The sequence below is a fragment of the Pteropus vampyrus genome, unplaced genomic scaffold (assembly GCF_000151845.1).
Source record: "Pteropus vampyrus isolate Shadow unplaced genomic scaffold, Pvam_2.0 Scaffold47, whole genome shotgun sequence".
NCBI classification, from domain to species: Eukaryota; Metazoa; Chordata; class Mammalia; order Chiroptera; family Pteropodidae; genus Pteropus; species Pteropus vampyrus.
Genome location: NW_011888828.1, coordinates 5689858 through 5709694, shown reverse-complemented (window position 1 = coordinate 5709694; position 19837 = coordinate 5689858). Strand labels below are relative to the sequence as shown.

The window sequence follows — 19837 nt, the reverse complement described above, 5'->3', positions numbered from 1 at the left end:
ATTCACCTGTAAAATGTCTTCATCGTACTCACAATTAATAGCATCAAAATAAAGGATAATTTAATAACTGTCAATTCCTGTGTCTCTGCCATCTTGGTGAAAGATATTACTTTTCATAAGTTTGCAGTGGTTGAAAAGGTGTCAATCATCATCTGGGACAATACTGGGCTTCAACGGAGGTCTGAAGTCAGCACCTGCCCTCCCCTCTCCTACAGTCTTCCTTTCTAGGCCTCCAGCCCTTTTTTTTTTGTTTCTTTCTCACCCCATATATTCCCATGCTCTGCTCCAGTGTCACCTGGGGAAGCTACTCTTCAAAGAATCGGTCATCAGAGCTTCCCCCAATCTTTTTTCTTATGGCTGCGGGCTGACCATAGGTCATCTCAGAAAATGCTCTGGATTTAATGAACTGGGACAATGTGAGAGTGATTCTAAATGTTTCCAAAGATGAAGAGGGGTCTTCTTAATAAAATACTATAGCATAAAAAATGACTAAAGTAGGAATTTCAAGGACAATTTAAAGGGTGCTAGAGGGAAGATGACATTTTTAGGAAGAACTCTCAGGGTCTCACACAACTTACTAGATAGGTCTTGGTTTACTTGGTCTACTGTTAGGTTAGAACTGGTTACGAGCTGCTAGTAACGGGTTCGGTTTGTGCTTCATGGTCAGAATGTATTTCACCTTATTCATATTTCTGGGATGAGATTTTTCATTTTAATCATCAACATGACAAATGTACGATACACTAGAACTGTTAACTCTAACTTCTCAGGAGAAATGAGCGCATTAACCAGATTTTTCCCCCCTACGCACTGGATTAATTTGTTATCCACGGAAAAACTTGGTATCAGGATTTAAGAGAAAGCCTACTCCGACTGCGCTGTGAGAGGTGGTGAAATGCGCTGCCCCGGCTTGTCTAGTTCTGGATGCAGACCGCGAAAGGAGAGGCCATCCTACCTGGAATTACCTTTGCCCACTTCACGACTTGAATCATCTGTTTGCCTGCTAAGATGTTCAGGGTGGAGAGCAGGTTTTCGGCGGTGTCCGGTTTTGAGTTGTCATAGCCTGCGTACACAATTTCAGGCTCGATGTTTTCAAGGACCATAATGGGGGAAGGTGTGAGTGCTCGTGAGATCGTGGAGAGCTGAGGAACCAGTGCTGTGTTGACCGAGGGCTCTTTTGCGGGTGCTATGTAGGTTGTCCCCTCCTCGGGGCTCTGGGGGGGTGGGGGCGGCGGTGGGGGCTGCTGCTGCTGTGACTGTTCTTCATGGATGCCTTTTAACTTGCCCAACTTCTTTGACTTTCGAGCTGCAAAAAAATTATAAATGAAAAGGGCAAATTAAAATTATGAGGTAAATTATATGAGGTAAATTACAATCACATATTGATTTGTGTAGGTTAAAGCACACTTTTCCTCTAAAGATGATTGTTATACTAATAGGAAGAATAATTTTTAAATATTTCTCTAATACCAGGCACTATCCTAAAATATTTTATATAAATTAACCGATTTAACAATTTTATGAGTAGGTACTATTCTGATTCTCATTTTATAACATGGAAACTGAGACCAGAAAGATTAGGAAATCCATCCAAGATCACGCAGTAAGTATATGCAAAATAGAGATACAGGTTCAGAGGAAGGATAATGTCATATGCCAATAATTATATCCGCCTCAACTAAATTTTACATAAGCCAATAATCCCCACCTATTATCCACCAAAGAGTTGCCAACAAGTGCTAGAATGGCCTGACTGAGCTCGTGACCTTAGCCTGTCTCAGTCAGCACCATCAGCTTCCCCTGGGCCCTTTCCCAGTTCTTCATGGGCGCTTCTCTGCCATGCTTGCTTATGCAGGGTATTTTGTCCATGTGCTGCTAGCTCTGTCCTCAGCTATATTGTGAACTGTGGAACCACGAAGACTGGCTGTTCCTCCCCTTTGCAGCGCCTGTGGCAGCTTGGGAAGTGCGATCCCTAGAGAAAGTGATTTCTAGATTCCCACTGAATGAATGGGAGCACAATCAACCCAAAGCAAGAAGTTAAATATCTGGATGATTCCAAGCTGAACAGCTAACTAGTAAATGTACAGGAATTGTTACAAAAAATTTCAGGTGCAAGTTACATTGACACACACATTTACAATCTTTAAAAATCTGTCCAACTCTATGTTTTGAATATAGATAATTCACATATCGTATAGCCCAGAACTAAAAAGTATCATACTACTACATAGGAACCACTTTAGATTTTTAGGAGAACATATTATGTACAAGTGATCATATATTCTGATTTACCAAAAACAGCCCTGGTTTATGCTTCTTTTCCTACCATGATGATCAATAGTGCCCTGTTTACTCCTAAAAGTGCCAGATTTTGGTAAATAAATAAATAATGTGTTCATCTTAGTTAAACCAAAGAATCAGTATTAACTTTAATAGCAACTGCCATTCTTTCACTTTCAAGAACTCTTAAAAGAGAAAATGAAAAATGAAAGAACAAGGAGGCAGAAGGGAGTACCGGAATGCAGACGAGAGGATGCGGGGGGTGGATGGCAGGTGGATGGAGTGGATGGGTAAATGGATAGATAACTGGGACAGTGAATGAAAGGATAAAAAGAAGAGAGAGCCCAGAAGTGCCAAACTGAACTCAGAGTTGTGGCAATAACTTACTTAGCAGTTGCAAGGTTTCCATCTTATTGAAGAATTTATTTTAAAATTCTTAAAGAACCAGACAACTCCTACTTAGTTCTAACACATGTGAGGAACTTACAGGAAACCAATTTAACACACAGGAGGGCTAGGGCACACCAATTAACTTGATTTTAAAAGTAACCATTCATGTTTACAATGAAAGCCATTAGTATTTACCACATTCATCTCAAAAATAACAATTCAGATAAAAGACAAGCCACTATCTGACAACAGATATTTCTGCCAAACATCCATTAAATATTGAAGTTGGGCTTAAAAGATGAACAAGATAATAATTTAAAAATTTCAATCATTTCAAATCATTTAATTGAGGCAAAAAAAAAATCTGATTTTTAGAATTGTTCGAATGAAAAGCAGATGTATCATATTCACAAATGCTCATGGGAAGCTGCTGACAAGGTGCCACCTAGTAGTGCTGAGCATACGGAAGGTAACCAGGATGCTTCTGATGAATAAATGAGTGAGCGAATTAAAGAAAATGTAATCAGTAGACTGCCTCAAAAACTAGGCAAAATAGAGAAGGAAAAGGAAAAAATTAAACACCTAGATAATTCAAAATGATGGTTAACTGATGACTCTATAAGAGCATAAATCCTTAATGGCATATACTGGTCTGGTCATTTGGGAATAAGGTACTTGAAACTGCTGCTGTTAAATCTGTCAAATCAACTAAGCCTTAACTGATTCCTCTGAAAAAATGGGGATGATAGTGCCTCCCTCTCCTATCTCAGAGGGCTAAATGGATACAAAAAATAAAAACACACTGAAAAATCATTACTAACATCTGAAATAATATTTCAGTGTTACTTCCATTTATTCCGATAATTTTGCAAATATTAAAAATGTCCAGCAGTTCATTAAAATGTCCTCATTCTTTGTTAAGACTACATATGATAACTACAATATGATTTACTAGAAACAGCCAAGCATGACATTTTCAAATTTTATTAAAAGTCATATTTGTGTGCAAATTAATTATAAAATTCACATTTGTTTAAGGCCTTAGGTCTGTAGTGGTGTGTTTATTCTCATGACCGTTTTAAGGTTAATGCTACAAAATATTATGAAGAAGAATGTTTGATAGTTCCTCTAGCATTTATACACAAGGTTGTGGCCTGTAACATAAACTATTGAGCAGATTTTCAACATTATGTTTAGCATTTCAGTTACATTTAACTTTACGCTGTGATTTTATGCATATGTGGGACACCTAAAATTGAGTAATAATCTGTATTTACTTAAATAGTTCAAGATTGTATTCTCACTGTGCAAATTCTTTGGCCAAGTGTATTATCCAGTATCTCTATTAAATGCATGGGAATAAGGTTACATATTAATTACATTTATATTGTTCAAAGCAGCCCTTCTAAAATACCTAAAAATTTTATATCAGTAACACATGCCGTATTGTACAATTAAAGCTCCTGAAAGGTGATGTCTTAGGAATTCCTATAACAGCACTTTCCTTGATGCCTATGGGTACTTGGTGTTTGTTGACTCATTTCATTTTCAAATTTTAATAACTACATAGATGAAGTATTAATTTACTTCCATGTAGGAAACATAGGCAAGTTTCTGAGATTTTAAGACAAAATTTCTGAAATGTTACCATTCCTTTTCAAAATTTCTATTGTATAATAGAATACAATATTATGCCTCTTAAAATGCCATGACTAAATGACTAAATTTAAGAGTTATGCCTCTTGAAATGCCATGACTAAAATAACAATAAGCTAAAGCACAGTTCAAAATACTTTTTAGATGTTTTAAGCATCCCACTGCTCACCCTGACCCTGTGATTAGGCACATTATTTCCATTTTAGAGGTCAAGAAACTGAAGCACAGAGAAATGAAGTACTTCAAGGTTGCAGAGCTGGTAAACACCTGTCTAGGTTTTGAATCCAGCTGTGGCTCAGAGCCCACACTCTTCTATGCCATGTACTCTCTTCTAATCCTTTTTCTCTTTATCTCAGTTGTGTGTTTTATACTTTAAGATTAGCACAAGCTTCGAATCCAAGTGTATAATTAAGATGTGCTCTAATTACACAGGAAAACCTTGGCTAAAGATACTTATGAGCAGGCTTCCATCATCCAAAGCATCAGTGAATATAAAGTTTGGGTCTCACTACCTATCGCCTTACTCAACATGTAGTTAACGGCCACTGGGCTTGAAAACTCATGCTCTCAGGTGGCCAGAGCCACACTTCATTTCTCGATTGCCTGCAACAGCTGTGTGAGTGTGAGTGCGTGCGTGCGTGCGTGTGTGCGTGCGTGCGTGCGTGTGTGTGTGTGTGTGTGTGTGTGTGTGTGTAGGGTGCTTCAACATGACAATAAATATCTCTCAGTCCCACTTAAACTTAAGGAGTCTCATTTGTTCTACCTGGATGTTACAGGAACTAGAACATATTTAAGTGCCTGCCCTCAGGTGCAAGTCCTTCATTATTAGCAGCGCCTTGGCAGCCACTTTCTCCCAGCAGTGCTGGGAGACAGAGCTCTATTGATTCTCCATGAGTTGTTCCCCAGGAGCTGTGCAATGGGGAGGCCCTGTCTCCTATTCTGACTGATAGACTGACTGACTAGTAAATGGGGAACAGATCATCCTGTGGAACCCTATAAAAATTGTGAAAAATCCCCAGTGGGATCTCAAGAGCCACAAAGGGCATTAAACATGGTATGACACGACTTCCTTTTTAGTTTGCTCTACCTCCTGAGACTGATCTGACTGGTTACTTACCCTTTTGGCAAACTACTGTGTGGCAGAATGATGCCTTGGTAGGAATTATATCATTCTGGCATCTCCCAGTAAAATAATGAGATACACAGGGTTTTGATGGTAGTTTTATCACTATCTTTCTCAAGTGTGTTCAATTAAAGATTTAGTCTTAGAAATGGGTAATCAGGACAGCTTTTTAAAAATTCTGGAGTAGAATAAAAGACTGATGTAGAATGTTTTCAATCGCAACATTTCACTGGAAAAATTTAAAGTGAGAATTCTGTCATTTTAGAAATGCTTCATGCCATGTCTTGAAATTTTAGGTCTTGGCTGTAATTATTATAGAGAGGATATACTGAGGTTATATGAAAACATATATTTTTCTGTTCAAAGGCCAAATGTAATTACTGGTTGAAACCCACAGGACAATAACAGCATCCACCCCCGGTCTCTCTCGTTCACAGACCATTTCTCTTGCCACCCTCGCCCAGATCCCACTTCCCTATTTTCCTTTTCCTCTTCATTTGCATCATTTCTCTTTGCCTTTCTACTGCCAGAGGAAAAGTTCTCTGAGCTTCAAGGGGACGATGATCAAGTATTTTTGTCATGAAACCAAAGGAAAGAATGTCATCTTTCTACAAATTTAATTGGTTTCACAGCAAAACCTCTCTAATTTGTACTAATGGAAAAAGAGCATCTATGGTTCTCAAGGCAATACACACAAAAGAACCGGGTCCAGGGGTGTGTCGCTTTATGAATAAATAATTAGCTTCTCAATAGATAATCAGGAAGTAGCATTTCAATTGTTTATAAATACTCTTCCAGTGGTTATGGAAGTTGAAAACGGTGTTTTAAAAAGTATCTGTAAACATTTTTACATTAATCTACTTAAATTAAAAGGCATTATTGATTTTATTAGCATAGGAAACATGATAAGGCAAACTCAAACACAAACTTTGACTACCTTAAAGGACATTCCACACCACAAACACACACAGTGGTAACTAGGTGAGATGATGGATTGTTATTAGGCTTGATGGTGGTAATCATTACACAGGTATACTTATATCATACCATGTTGTGCACCTTACATATATACAATATTTTATTTGTCAATCATAACCTTAATAAACATTCCAAGGTAGTGAATATTCATATTAAATTTTAATGTGTATAGATATCCATCGATATTTTTATATCTATAATAAATATACTTTTTTTTGCTATCGTTGTAGAATGTTTATCTTTTACTTAACGAATAACTGATATCCACCGATTGTGTAAGTGCCATGCTTTTGTGAACATTGCAATGTTGAATAACAAGCTCAAAGCCTGGACAAGAGATTACAATCTCAGGAAAGTTGGATCAATACCGAAGAACGTAATTCGGTTTATAAAGCGGGCTACGCTATGTTCCAGGTCAGTGGTACTGACAACGTGTTCAGGGAGTCACACGATGGCAGCAAGAAGGTGTTTTATCTTCCTATGGGTGCTCGCATTTTCCTGTACCCATAGTATTAATTTCCACCATGCCCTGTTTTGATTTTGTTGTGATTCAGATTAAACTGAGGGCCCATGTGGACAGGGCCACTTTCCTGGATAGGATCCACCTAAAGTTAAGCAGCACTGCTCCCCTCACCCCCGAGAGGAGAGACCCCCAGACCTGCAGCCAATTCTGAGCCGAGATACTCAACGGACTCTGAGGCAACAGGAATAGGGGTCCACCGATTTTGCAGAGACAGTAATGAGGTTCTGGCAGACAACCTCCAATGACGTAGTGATACCTTCCCTGACAGACACAAGCAGTCAGAAAGGGGCCAAGCCAGCATCTGCCTGCGAGGCACTTCTGGGGCCAGATGATTAACAGGATTGTTTTCATGGCACTTATGTTTTCCATAATTATATTGTTTTGTTTCTCCTCTAATATTCAGCAATACCTTTTCTTCCCTTTTTTTTTCTTTTAATGCCAGTCAGACTCAGGCATGTGTGTACACATGAGGATGTGTGTGTGGAGGGTTCCATCTTGGGCCAGAGTTTTAAAGGCGAAGCAGCCTGTCCCTGAGCTCTGGCCAGGCTGGGGCGGCACTGAACCAAGCAAGAATCTCAGAAGAAGAGGAAACAGGATGCCAGAGAAACGGCCTCTCGGTGATAGCCTCTGGGAGATGGAGAAACATTCCAGAGGTTTCTTCCACTGAAACCTTAGCTAGGTTTGTATTGAGTCAAGAGAAACTGTCACTGGACTGAGTGGCAGAGGGCTGAGCCTGAACTGTAACCCCAGAGCTCCTCCTGGCACCATTTCTGAGAGCTGCACGCAGGGGTGGAGCAGTGAGGTGGCTGGGGCCTTATGGCCAGGTGGGGTGGACAGTGGCTTTATTAGATGGACACCTCCCATCTGGGCCTTGCCATTTTTGTGCTGATATAACCTCTGGGAAGTCTCAGAAGAGAACAACAGATGACAAACCCTCCACTCACAAAGCTCTGGACAAATCTGCTTATGGAAGAAAAAGGTGGAGAAAGACTGGGACCAACTTATTCTAGAGGGGAAGGTGAGAGACATGAGAAACCAAACAGTAATTTCAAAACCTTAATAAGACATTTGCCAAATCATGGTGGGCATCTATATTCTATCTTCATTGAAGTCAAGATAAGATACAAAATATTTAAAAAGGCAGAAAAGGGGATTTTTCAGACACTGAGAGAATTCCCTCCAAGTGTTCTGGAATGAGTTATAGAGAGAGGCTGCAATGCATTTCCAACAAGAACATGTAATTTCTTTTCTAAAAACTCTGAAGTATAGATGGACAGGTATCTCACTTGCCTGAGTACAGTCCTGCCATAACACAGACGGACAGGATTAAATGAGTTACAGTCCTGCCATAACACAGACGAACAGGATTAAATGAGTTACCGAGATCCAGTGGCCCTAAAACGGAATGATAACTCCAATAAGGACGTACGGCCCAGCCTTTCATTTCTCTGAAAGAAACATCTCTGGTTCTTATTTGTCTGAAAACAGGAATAAATCCCTTATACTTATTAATGTGGTAAGAGACAATTTTAGAACTATTTTTCCAAAATATGCTCAAAGGGCAAATACTGTGATCTCAGATTGCATGCTTGGAAGAACGTCCAGCACCATGGAAAAAAACACCTACAGTCCTCTATGCTTCCTTCCACCCCATCCATCTCCCAGCAGGCGTCCCTCCCCCTTTTTTATAAATAGTTTCACCACTACAAGGTACAGGATTGTTTGCTCAGTTCTGTATTTAAAATGGGCTCTTTGGTTTCTTCTAATCCTGAGATTGTATAATTTTATTAGTGGGGAAAATAGCAATAGGAAAGAGCTATCCTTAATTGAGAATCTGTATGTCAGGTGCTCGGGCAGCATCTTTTAAAAATACCATCCCATTTAATCCTCTTAAGTGCCCAGAGAAGCTGATACTATTGTTATCACCACTGTACAGGGTCCCAAGGATGGTAGTGACAGTTACTGTGGTAGTTAGAGTTAGAAGAAGGTGATTTACTGAAATGATATTGAAAAACAGAAGACAGAAACCCTGCTACATTTGCAGATGACATCAAATCGGGAGGTCATAGGGGCATGAAAAAGACCTGGAGCTCAAATGACTTCTAAATCATCAGCCAGGTTACCATCCGATCACCTCTACTGAAGAATTAGTCTTTTTAATAGGAGGCATAAAACAACCTGCACCAATATACAAAATGCTTTCTCTCCTAAATCCCAGGGCAGAACAATCAACTTCTGCGGACTCAGGCTGGGCTGCTGCTGCATCCGATAAACCAAGCCTTTTGTTCTTGCTCCTTGTTATGACTCCTTCATTCCGATAGGAGGAGAACCCAAAGGAGGCAGAAATCAAACTAGTCAGCCTATATAAAAAATAGACTCTATTAAAGGAAAAACTTGCTACTTCTGACTAAAAATAAAGTTCCTGAGCTCTGCTGCAACTGATTGGAGTTCTTCAGACAAATATATTTTTAAAATCAAATGAGCATTCTTTAGAAAATATAGCTGACCCTTGAACAACATGGGTTTGAACTGTGTGGCTCCACTTACATGCAAATTTTTTTCCCAATAAACAGTATAAATGTATTTCTCTTCCTTATGATTTTCTTAATAACATTTTCTTTTCCCTAAGTTTACTTTATTGTGAGAATAGTAGCATATAATACATATAACATTCAAACATATGTTAATTGACTATGCTATTGGTAAGGCTTTCTGGTCAACAGTAGACTATTAGTAATTAACTTTTGCGGGAGTCAAAAGTTTTATGTGAACTTTCAACTGCGCAGGGGGTCATAAACCTACATTATTCAAGGGTCAACTGTACAGATTATCTGTGTTATAAATTCTTATTCTTTGGGAATAATTAAGCTATGTGTGTATGTGGGGGGAAAAAAACCCCACAAATAAACGAGAAAAAAAACCTTCACCTAGTTTTATATTTAAAATATGAAAAATAGCAATAGCTGTGGCCACCCAGCAAAAGGTCCCTCCCTCAATTAAAAAGTTAATTCTTTAACTGCTGCAAGGGCTGCCTTCTTGGCAAATGTCTGAGTAGGGAATTTATTACATGAAGCATGATCTTATTGGGTATACAAGGTAAATAGTCTCATTAAGAATGTTTTATAAGAAATATTACTGTTCTAACAAGGTCAAGGGGTGAATGAGGCATGAGAAAGAGGCAAAAGGCAGTGACCTGGAACTAGCCCACAGAACCCTGGGTAATTTACTGTGCCGTCCCAAGTCAGAGTGTGATCTTCAGCAGGCTCACCAGGCTCTTGCTTGCTGGCCAGACACTAGAACACACGCTGGGCAGAAAGGGCCCCACGCATGCCTCTTCCAACCGGTACATCAGCAAAGCAGGACCAACCTCAAGCAATATTATATATCTTAAAACAAGAGTCTACCTGAGACATATTAAAAAGTAATGGCGTTTTTCTTTAAAAAATGCATTAGATTCCTTAAGTAAGCTCTCAAAGAACATTTGAAATATACTGCATGAACATATGTTTGCACATCACTTTTTAGGCATATTTCAATTATTCTGTTTTTCCCTCTTAGCATTTGCTGCTACTCTACTGCAATGGTTTCCACATCTTGGTCTATTAAAAAAAAAAAAAAAAAGAGTAGTGTTATTATATAACCAGCAATCCTTCTTCTGGGTATCTACCCTAAAAATTTGGAAATCTTTATTTGTAAAGATATATGTACCCCTATGTTCATAGCAGCATATTCACAGTAGCTAAGACATGAAAACAACCTACATGTCCTTAGATGGAAGGTTAGATAAAGAAGCTGTGGTACATACATACAATAGAATTTTATTCAGCCATAAGAAAGGATGAAATACTGTCATTTGCAACAACATGGATGAATCTTGAGAATATCATGCTAAGTGAAATAAGTCAGACAGAAAAGGACAAGAACCATTTGGTTTCACTCATATGTTGGATATAAAACAGAAAGCAACAAATGAACCAACAAAACGAAGAAGCCAACTCATAGACACAGACAACAGTGTGGTGGTTACCAAAGGGGAAGCGGGTGCGGAGAGGCTGAAGAGGGTAAAGGGGCTCAAATTTATGGTGACGGAAGGAGCTAGACTGGGTGGTGAGCACACAATGCAATACACAGATGATGTTATGGAATTGTACATTTGAAACTTTGTTATTAACTGATGTTATCCCAATAACTGAAAAAAAATAATTGTATATCCAGTGACCTTACAATTTAGATGTGTCTGAGAACTCTAAAGCAACTAAGAAAGTTGCCTAAACTCAATCTCAGATTTTTTTTATGATTTGTATTTGTGTACATAAGAAATAAAAACTATGATGTGAAATGGAAAAATATACAGACTAGTAGTTTCATCTCTAATACCAATTTTCTTAAAAATATTGCATACCTCTTAGCTTGCTAGTCTTTCTGTAAAATACATACTTAGAAGTTCATCATGATAGTTTTAATTATTTTTTAAAACCATTATTTAACAGCATATTTGATATGAAGTCAAATTATGAGTAATGCTTTACATTATTTACATGAAAAGTAAACTGACTAGGTTTTAGCTGAGACTACTGATGTTGAGATTTTTAACTGAATGTTTAAAATTATTAAAATTTTTGCTTAGTAAGAATGGGTGAGCCAGATAGCCAAACATAAAATAATAACCCCATGAATTGATATAAGAACATTTTTCATAGTGAGTATACCACAAAAAATATTCAGTATTTCCAAACACTCTAATATAAAAGAATATTTTACAAATGGAAGACAAAGAAGCCAAGCAGAATTTTAAAGAATCTTCATGTCAGAAGCTGAAGCTAATATGAAAAAGGACAAATAAGTATATGTTAATGAGTTAACAGGATGCCACCCAAGTTGTGGGGGAGGGGGGTAATTAAATAGGGCTGAAGAAAAAACAAAAGTCAATGTTTATAGCTTTTATACATTTTAAATAAATATTACTTTTTACTTCTTTTTACTTTATGTAAAAAAAATTATCCACATTTTATTTCGCTGACAGTATCAGGATGAGCCTAAATTAAGAATTAATAGTAGTCAATGATGTATGCACTTGAAAAAAAAAATATTTTTCTGGGCTGAGATCTCTTTAGGATACAGGCTGAATTGGTCTGGAAACTCCCAGACAAAGCTGAGCCAAACCAAATGGCTTTTTTTTTTTTTTTTTGAATAAGTGATTCTCCTGCATTTGCCTCTTGTGTTTTCATTCCAGTTTTCCTTTGTACACAGGGTTAATACTGAGACATCTTGAGGCACTCTGATGATGTCTTGTGTTGGCAGGTCTCAGGTCACTGCTGAGGTGGAGCCGTCTTAGCTGTTTGGTGGTGAGCAGAGCCACACCAGGGCAGACACATGCCTGACCTCTCAGCTTTGGCGAGAAGACAAACTGCTATTTTTTCATTTGGTTTTCAGCCACAGTGTAAATTCCAGAGCTTTGGTGACTCTCAAAACCTAGTTCAACACAGCAGACTGAATAAAAGCATCTTTAGAAGAATATGCTTTCCACTTAAGTTTCAAAAGTATTCTTCAAATTTATATCATTTAGCTATATATTTTAGGGAAAAAAGTCCGAGAGAGAATTTTAGTTCATAATAAATACGATGCTAACGCATTAAAAAGAAACTTTTAGGATAAGAAAACATTAAGTGCTTTTTTAAATTTACAGTGATTCCCTATAATTTGCATTTTCCTCTCACATATGAGACTGAAACATAGACTGAGTTGGGAACACGTGAGCTGCCCTGGGGATGCCTTCTGGAGGCTGCCGAGGTGGTTCAGGAAGGATAACCGGGCCATTTTTGAGAGTTCTTCTTTGGGAAAAATTCCTCAATTCACATTTAAGACACTGTTAATAATTTTTAAAGCAACATCACGTTTACGATAAGGAGATTTTAAACAAAAATTATTTGTTTCATTTCACAAAGTGCTTGCCATTTTCCTACTAGTATTCTGTTTATGTTCTGACATAGGTTTCCTTCATTTAAAACAAAGTCTGCTCGCATGCTGTGCTTCCAACACTCCTATGTGTAGCTCTGAATAATGGATGGTGCCTTTGATGTTACAACAAGTCTCTTTTGGTGTCATAGGGTGGCCCACAGCTGTCACCCCAGAGCAGAGGTCTTGACTAGGAATCAATTCTTCACTATTGCCTTGGCTTTAAGCCAGTTTCATGCTATGATTTTCAATTGGACAATGCGGTTCTAAGTCACATACCATGTAAAACACAATTTTTAACCCCATCATTACTTTTAACCTCATAATTGAATAGGGATAATACTAGCCTATAACCTTCCCTATAGAGAATTCTGTCCTTTAATGATGTTTTCTTTGGGCCTATAATTAGGATTAGAAATTCCCTTTTAGAGTCAAATATTCTCCTTTTACAAATGTGATCATAGAGAATAAAGATCATGAGACCATGCACAAAATAATGATGTACTCTGTATTTGGTTTCTGGACTGTCATGCTTAGAACTCGTGTAAGCATTTTACTGCATGACACAAAGTAGGCATTAAATAAGCGCTTACTGAACAAAGGGAAAGAAAAGTGCAAACAAATGAATGAATGTTTTTCTGACCTTGTATAGCTGATCAGATTTCTTAGTGTGATGACTACAGCTACCATTCTCTAACAAAGCTTTTAAGGTAAACAGAGAGAAAGTGTGTTAGGTTTCACTTCAACCCTAATGAGCCAGGCTAGTCTACATAGTAAACAACTGTAGCTGAGGCTCAACCGAGCCTTAGTCTGATAACAAAGGCAAGTCAGGCATCATTCAAGTAGCATCAGGCCAAGTACAGGAGGAAAGCAGACAGCCCTGTCACTTCTAACCTTGGAGAGTCTAAAGAGAGATGACAAAGAGAAAAGCTAAAAAGAAAGCAGCTTTTTACCTCTTTATTTTCATAGAAAAACCACATTCCAGAGATAAAATCCACGAAAGAGGCACTCTACATCCCCAGTCCTTGGGCCCAATTAGTATCACCAAATTTGATGCATCAATGTCAGCATGAGTTCCTTTTGTGGGTGGAATGATGGGAAATGTCTCTGCCCTTGACCCTGGGCCATCCTTGGGGAATGGGTAGCAATGCAGAAAAAAGCAGTCCCGTTCCAAATGACTGTCATCGATTCAACATTTTCACACCCAAATTGTGGGTACCCTAACAGAATCAGCCTTCTAGAACAAGAAGGGACATCACAAAACAGCCAGCTTAATCTCCTCACTTTAAATCAGAGGAAATAAAGTTCCAGAAAGATGAATTGTCTTCCCAAGATTCCATCGTTTCAAGTTCAGTGGCCTGTTAACAGTGTCAGCACCGGAATTTTTATACAGGATGGGGCTTAGAAAAACGTGTGAAAACACATTTGCTCGATGATACATTTATTTGTATTTATCTAGACTGGAAGGCATTTGATGAAAATTATGAGGGAGAGGCTAAAGACTGACGACCACTTTAACATCTGTTTAATTTGGTGTAAACACTACGCCATCCAAATGGAACTCCAGCTTTCTCAAGAAATAAACAAACAAATAAAAATCCTGTTTTAGGATTATCATAAGAAGTGATCGAAGCTGGATGACAAAGTTACCCATGACTCTCGGTGGTCAGCAGACTGACAGTGTTTGTATGATTGTGAGTTGTCCTGAGGGAAAGGACATCTACATTTTGATAATGACGTACTAGTTGATTAGACTTGATAAATGGCCCAATAAATGCCATGTATCATTCTAATTATGAATTTCAAGAAGACTTTGAATAACTGTTGTAGATCTGACTATCAAAGCTCTGTGATTTCAATTCAATACATTATAACACGTGGAATGTCTGACATGAGTTGAAGCCCCTGAAGGCAAGTACCTGCAGTTTCCCTAAGTAATAAGCAGCATTTGGAAGAACAGTTCCTACGTACCTACAATTGCCCTCACCATTTTGCCTTTATGGAACAAGAACGTGGCATAAACTACCACCTCTGGGGAGTTTTGTAACATTTTGTATGGATTAGTTTAAGAAATCACATAAATTATTTCCAATGTTTTCAGCTGTTACAGTTCATGATTTTTTAAAATTTTTTTTATACTTGGCTCATATGTTCAAACACAAATTTTTAATCTTGTATTTTCAGGGACCCAGTATCAACCATCTTCTTATGGGGGAGACATATGGTGTATTACCAAAAAAATGGGGAAAAGAGACTAGAAATTTTCAGAAAAAACTCTATAAGATATATTATCCAGCTACTTGGGCAACTTATAAGAATCAAATATGATTAAATATAATTTCAACTCTTTATCCATAAATATATTTTAATTTGCTTATTTCCCAAAGTATAATTATTAAAAGCTGTCTATAAGTTAAGGGCTTAATAAAAGTAACACTATAACAAAGAAGTTCAAATAATAAAGGATCTAAAAGAAGAAGAAAAGCATAGAGCCAGAGATTATAAAAACAGATTTATCTTAGTACTTTTCTTTGTGTGGTCCATGCATGGTCTTCCTTTAGAATCATCTGGGGACTTTTTTAAGATGCCAAATCTTGGGCCATTCCAGATCTATATGCCAGAATATCTACAAGTGGGGGCTGGAAGCACTCATTTTAACAAACTCTCATGTGATTTTTCTTCTGCATTTTGAAATTAAGACATACCAACCTAAATTTTGAATGAGATGACAGAAAGAGAAACAGTGAGAACCTGGAAAAAGGTTCTAAGAAAAGAAGACAGGAAGGGTGGGAAAAAGAGGGGAAGGGGTGATAGGGATAAAAACCTGTTCTATAGCAGAGTTTTACGACCTCATCACTACTGACATTTGGGGCTGGATACTTCTTTGTTGCTGGGTTCTGTCCTGTGCAATGTGGACTATTTAGCATCATCCCTGGCTCCATAATCCCCAGATGCCAGGAGCATGCCCCCACTCCAAGTTGTGACAACCAAAAATATTTCCAGACTTTGCCAAACGTCCCCCTCTGGGAGTATAAATTCCTCTGATTGAGAACCATTGGTCTCCACTAAGGAAGTTGAAAAAAACTAGAATGGTAAACTAGAAAGATAATTAAATCCCTAGACTTGTATAAAAAACAATCAAATGAGAACTGAAATAAGAAGCTTGCTAATTCATTATGCTCCTAGTTTCTTTGATAGCAGAAATCATAAACTAGAAAGTAAATTAAACATAATTGAAAAACTTCATTTTGATCTCTCAGAATTTGGCATATTTCACACAAAAAAATTTGTATTTCTAATATCTTGAAGAGAGATCTTAAAATCTGGCAATATCCGCCTGTTTTCCCCACTGACAACAAATGACTGGAGCTGAAAGCTGGCTTCTCCCTTTAGATGACGCACTGAAGTTTTCCCCTTATGCTTTATAGATAGGTGAAATCTACATAAAATTCCTTACGTATATCATTAGTGTTATAAAAAATTAGAACCTGCATATATTTAGAATTTACATTTAGTTTCCTTGAAATCCAAATCTCATCAGTGCCACACTTAACTACAAACATAATTTACAAGTACCACAGGCACACACATGCCACATACTAGAGAAGGTCCCACAGTTTAGCGTAATCATGTCAGCTTTACAATTCACGAGGCATGGCCAAGCACCCTACCACACCCAAAGGGTGTATGTACTGATGGACAAGTGCATATCCTGTATGTTATTACACTCATAAAAAAAAAAAAAAAATAGAGTGATGACTGACTGATTTCAACATTCTCACATTAAAATTCAAGCTGGGCTTCACACAATAGGCTTCCTTACTGACCATCTATTAAAAATAATATTTGTTCCTGTGATGAAACAGGGCCTTCCTCAAACTTAATCTTCCTTCAGCTGTGTGGCTGGCACTGTTTTCCACGGTCAACTTCCTGCTGACACCACCTGGAGGTAAAAAGGTCCACACCCCTAGGTTTATAGCCTGTTTCTCATCTTTGAAAGTCGCACCTTCTTCCCCGTCCCATGAATGGTAGCCCTGCGCCTAGCCAATTTCAGTGTACAATTAAACATGACTACCACGTGAAGGAATTTCCAGATATAACCTGCAGAGAGTTACTTCGACCATGAGTGTAGTTTCACACCGTCCAGTTATGTAGGAATACTTTTTTCTGTCATGGATGAAAGTCCTACAGATCCTCCCTAAAAACATTCTCCTTGTTCATCTGATAGGCTTCTCTGTTTCTCAAAAGTGGAGCACTTTGTGTTTGTGGTCACAAACGCAGAACTGCTTATTTCCATTTGACTCAATGGGCCACCAAAACGGGTTGAGGATTTGTATCAATCTTGGTGAAGTTCTTGAGAAGACAGGTTCTTCTTCCACCTGAAATCAGTACACATTCCTGACTCTGACCTTGGGTTACAACTATTCTGGAGACCATGGATTACCCTGGTTTCATTTATAATCCTTGGGATTTAGTCCACTCAGTTCTTCAAACAAATCTTCATTTTAACCTACTCCTCTTGGGTTTGCCTTGCTCGTTTCTTTTTCTTTACATGCCTCTTATTTATTTCAGAGATTCGTTCCTCCAGTCCTTTTACTCAATGCATCCTAACTGCCCTTGACCTTGAACTTAATGCTTCACTACAAACCATCAGACCAGGGCTAGAAACCCCACTTTAATAGCACCAACATCTATCTCAAAATGCCATTCTCCCATGATGGTGACAAAAGTGTTGTTAAATAAACATAATCAAGAAGTTAAAACATCACTTAAAATTCCCAATTCCCCACCAAGGAATGAAAAGATATGAAAAACCTTTTCTGCGTTATATTATCCCTTAAGAGGTTGCCAAATTATACTATATAAGTCAATATTAAGATCAAGATTTCTCTTTTTTTTTTTTTTTTGGAAACTTCCTGGTGCAGAGATGGAAAAATAATATTTATATGAGAACTTAAAAAAAAGATCATCCTTGGACTCTATGGTATAGGACTGCTTTTAAAGTGAAGTCCATTATGCCTTTAATAACTACATAATTAATCAGAATTTTTTTGCTAAATTCAAGCTTAATAATGTATGAGCAAGGTTTAACTGCATGTCTGTGCATGCATTCATTCATTTAGTAAGCATTTATTAAGCAACTACTTGTTTTAAGTGCCCTGGATATCAAGACAAAAGGACAACTCTGTTTCTGAGAAATTCAAAGGCTATTTGTCAAGAAATATCTATAAACAAATAATTATAATAAAATCTGGTAAGTGCTACAATACAGGCTTGGGAAGCACAGAAGAGGTACTAATTAACTTCATCTAAGGAAGTCATAAAAAGCTCTACAGGAGAAGTCTTAATAAATTATACACATGCGTAACATCTTAGAACTGTCTAAAAGGGAACGAGAGCTCTTCCCACTGTGTTAGGACTGACGTGTGAGGAGTATACTTACTGTATGGATGATGAGGTTTTTGAGGCAGGTCTGGAATAGTCATAGAGCTCAGCATAGGGCAGAAATATGCAGGCCGTTAAAGAACTGTGTGGACAAAGCTACAACCGGAAGGCTGTGAACAAGAGCCCAGAGTGGAGGGGTGGTGTCAGGGAGTATGAAGAGAGAGGGATGAGGTAGTTGAGTATAGAGAGGGGTAAATTAAAAAATCCTAGAGTGTCAATACGTTTTGTTGAACACAGGTCATTACATAGTGTGATGGGCAAAATAATGGTGCCCTGAAGATGTCCCTAATCCCTGGAACCTGTGAACATGTTACCTTACAGGGCAAAAGGAAAGCTGCAGATGTAATTAAGGATTTTAAGATAAGGTAATTATCCTGATTTGTTCCAGTGTGGTCCACTGTAATCACAAGGGTCCTTGGAGGTAAAAGATGGAGGCAGGCTAGGCAAAGCTGGAGATGTGACAAAAAAAGCAGAGGTAGGAATGATGCATTTAATCTGACTTTGAAGATGGGAAGAGACCAATAGCCAAGGAACGTAGGCAGACCTCCAGAAGCTAGAAAGGCAAGGAAATGAATCCTCTCCTTTAGCCTTGACTAAGGAGCATGACTTGCTGACACATTGCTTTTAGCTCAGTGAGACCCATTTAGGACCTCTGACCTCCAGAACTGTAAGATAATAAATTTGTGTGGTTTTAAGCTTATGGTCCTTTGTTATAGCAGCGATAAGAGAGTCATACACATAGAAATATAGGTGGTTCCCCCTTGGCCTTCTTATGCCTGGTGCAAATAAGAGACCTTTCCTGGGCCTGAAAAGGGGAGGGGACTGTCACTCAAACTAGCAAGACTGACTTGATAGCAACTGCCATACATCACTGGATCAGAGGGAGCTGTGAGCAGAAGTTGTGGACTGTGGTGGAAGGCACGGCAGAGCAGGTGGCAGGGCCAGTCACACAGGATGATGCCCCAGAGTGACCAGGGACCTTTTAAGGGGCAGGGGAGCATTTAGAAGCGGAAAGGTGTGTGTATGGGAGTTGAAAACAAACCAGCATTGTGTTCACTGCTTTATATTCATTCACAGAATCCCATTTATTTCTAATTTAAAATAACCTAACGAGGCCCTTCAGATTTTGTTTATTAAAGAAGAAAAGTCAAACATTTTGAGAATAATTGACCTAGTGGATATGAAAGTCTGTTTGAGAACAGGGTGGTCAGTGAGCCTTAGAGTAAGTAAATAGAGCTAAGCTCTTTTAAGTTGTATGTTGAATCTGTTTTCAGCTCCAGAGTATTTTAATCAAATTTCTTATAGAATAATTGAAGCCGGATAAGGACTTTTCTTTAACCATAAAACAACTGGAAAGTCAACAACAGTGTTGCCGTTAATTACCTGAAAAAGTTTAATGCTGAGACCCAAACCGATGAAGTGGGTCAGGAGGTTATTTACTCTGAAGGACAAACAGAATGGAGAACAGCTCCACCTGGCGACTCGGA

The 19837-nt window shown here is 38.2% G+C and overlaps 1 protein-coding gene across 2 annotated transcripts in view; it reads right to left on the bottom strand.

Moving 5' to 3' along the window:
* Window positions 1-19837, bottom strand: part of NR3C2 (nuclear receptor subfamily 3 group C member 2) — a 316684-nt gene that overhangs the window by 61956 nt on the left and 234891 nt on the right. For both annotated transcript variants that reach the window (XM_011359400.1, XM_023530217.1), the window contains exon 5: window positions 956-1306. In XM_011359400.1, the coding sequence (XP_011357702.1) occupies window positions 956-1306 (351 nt within the window). The remainder of the gene's footprint in view (window positions 1-955; window positions 1307-19837) is intronic.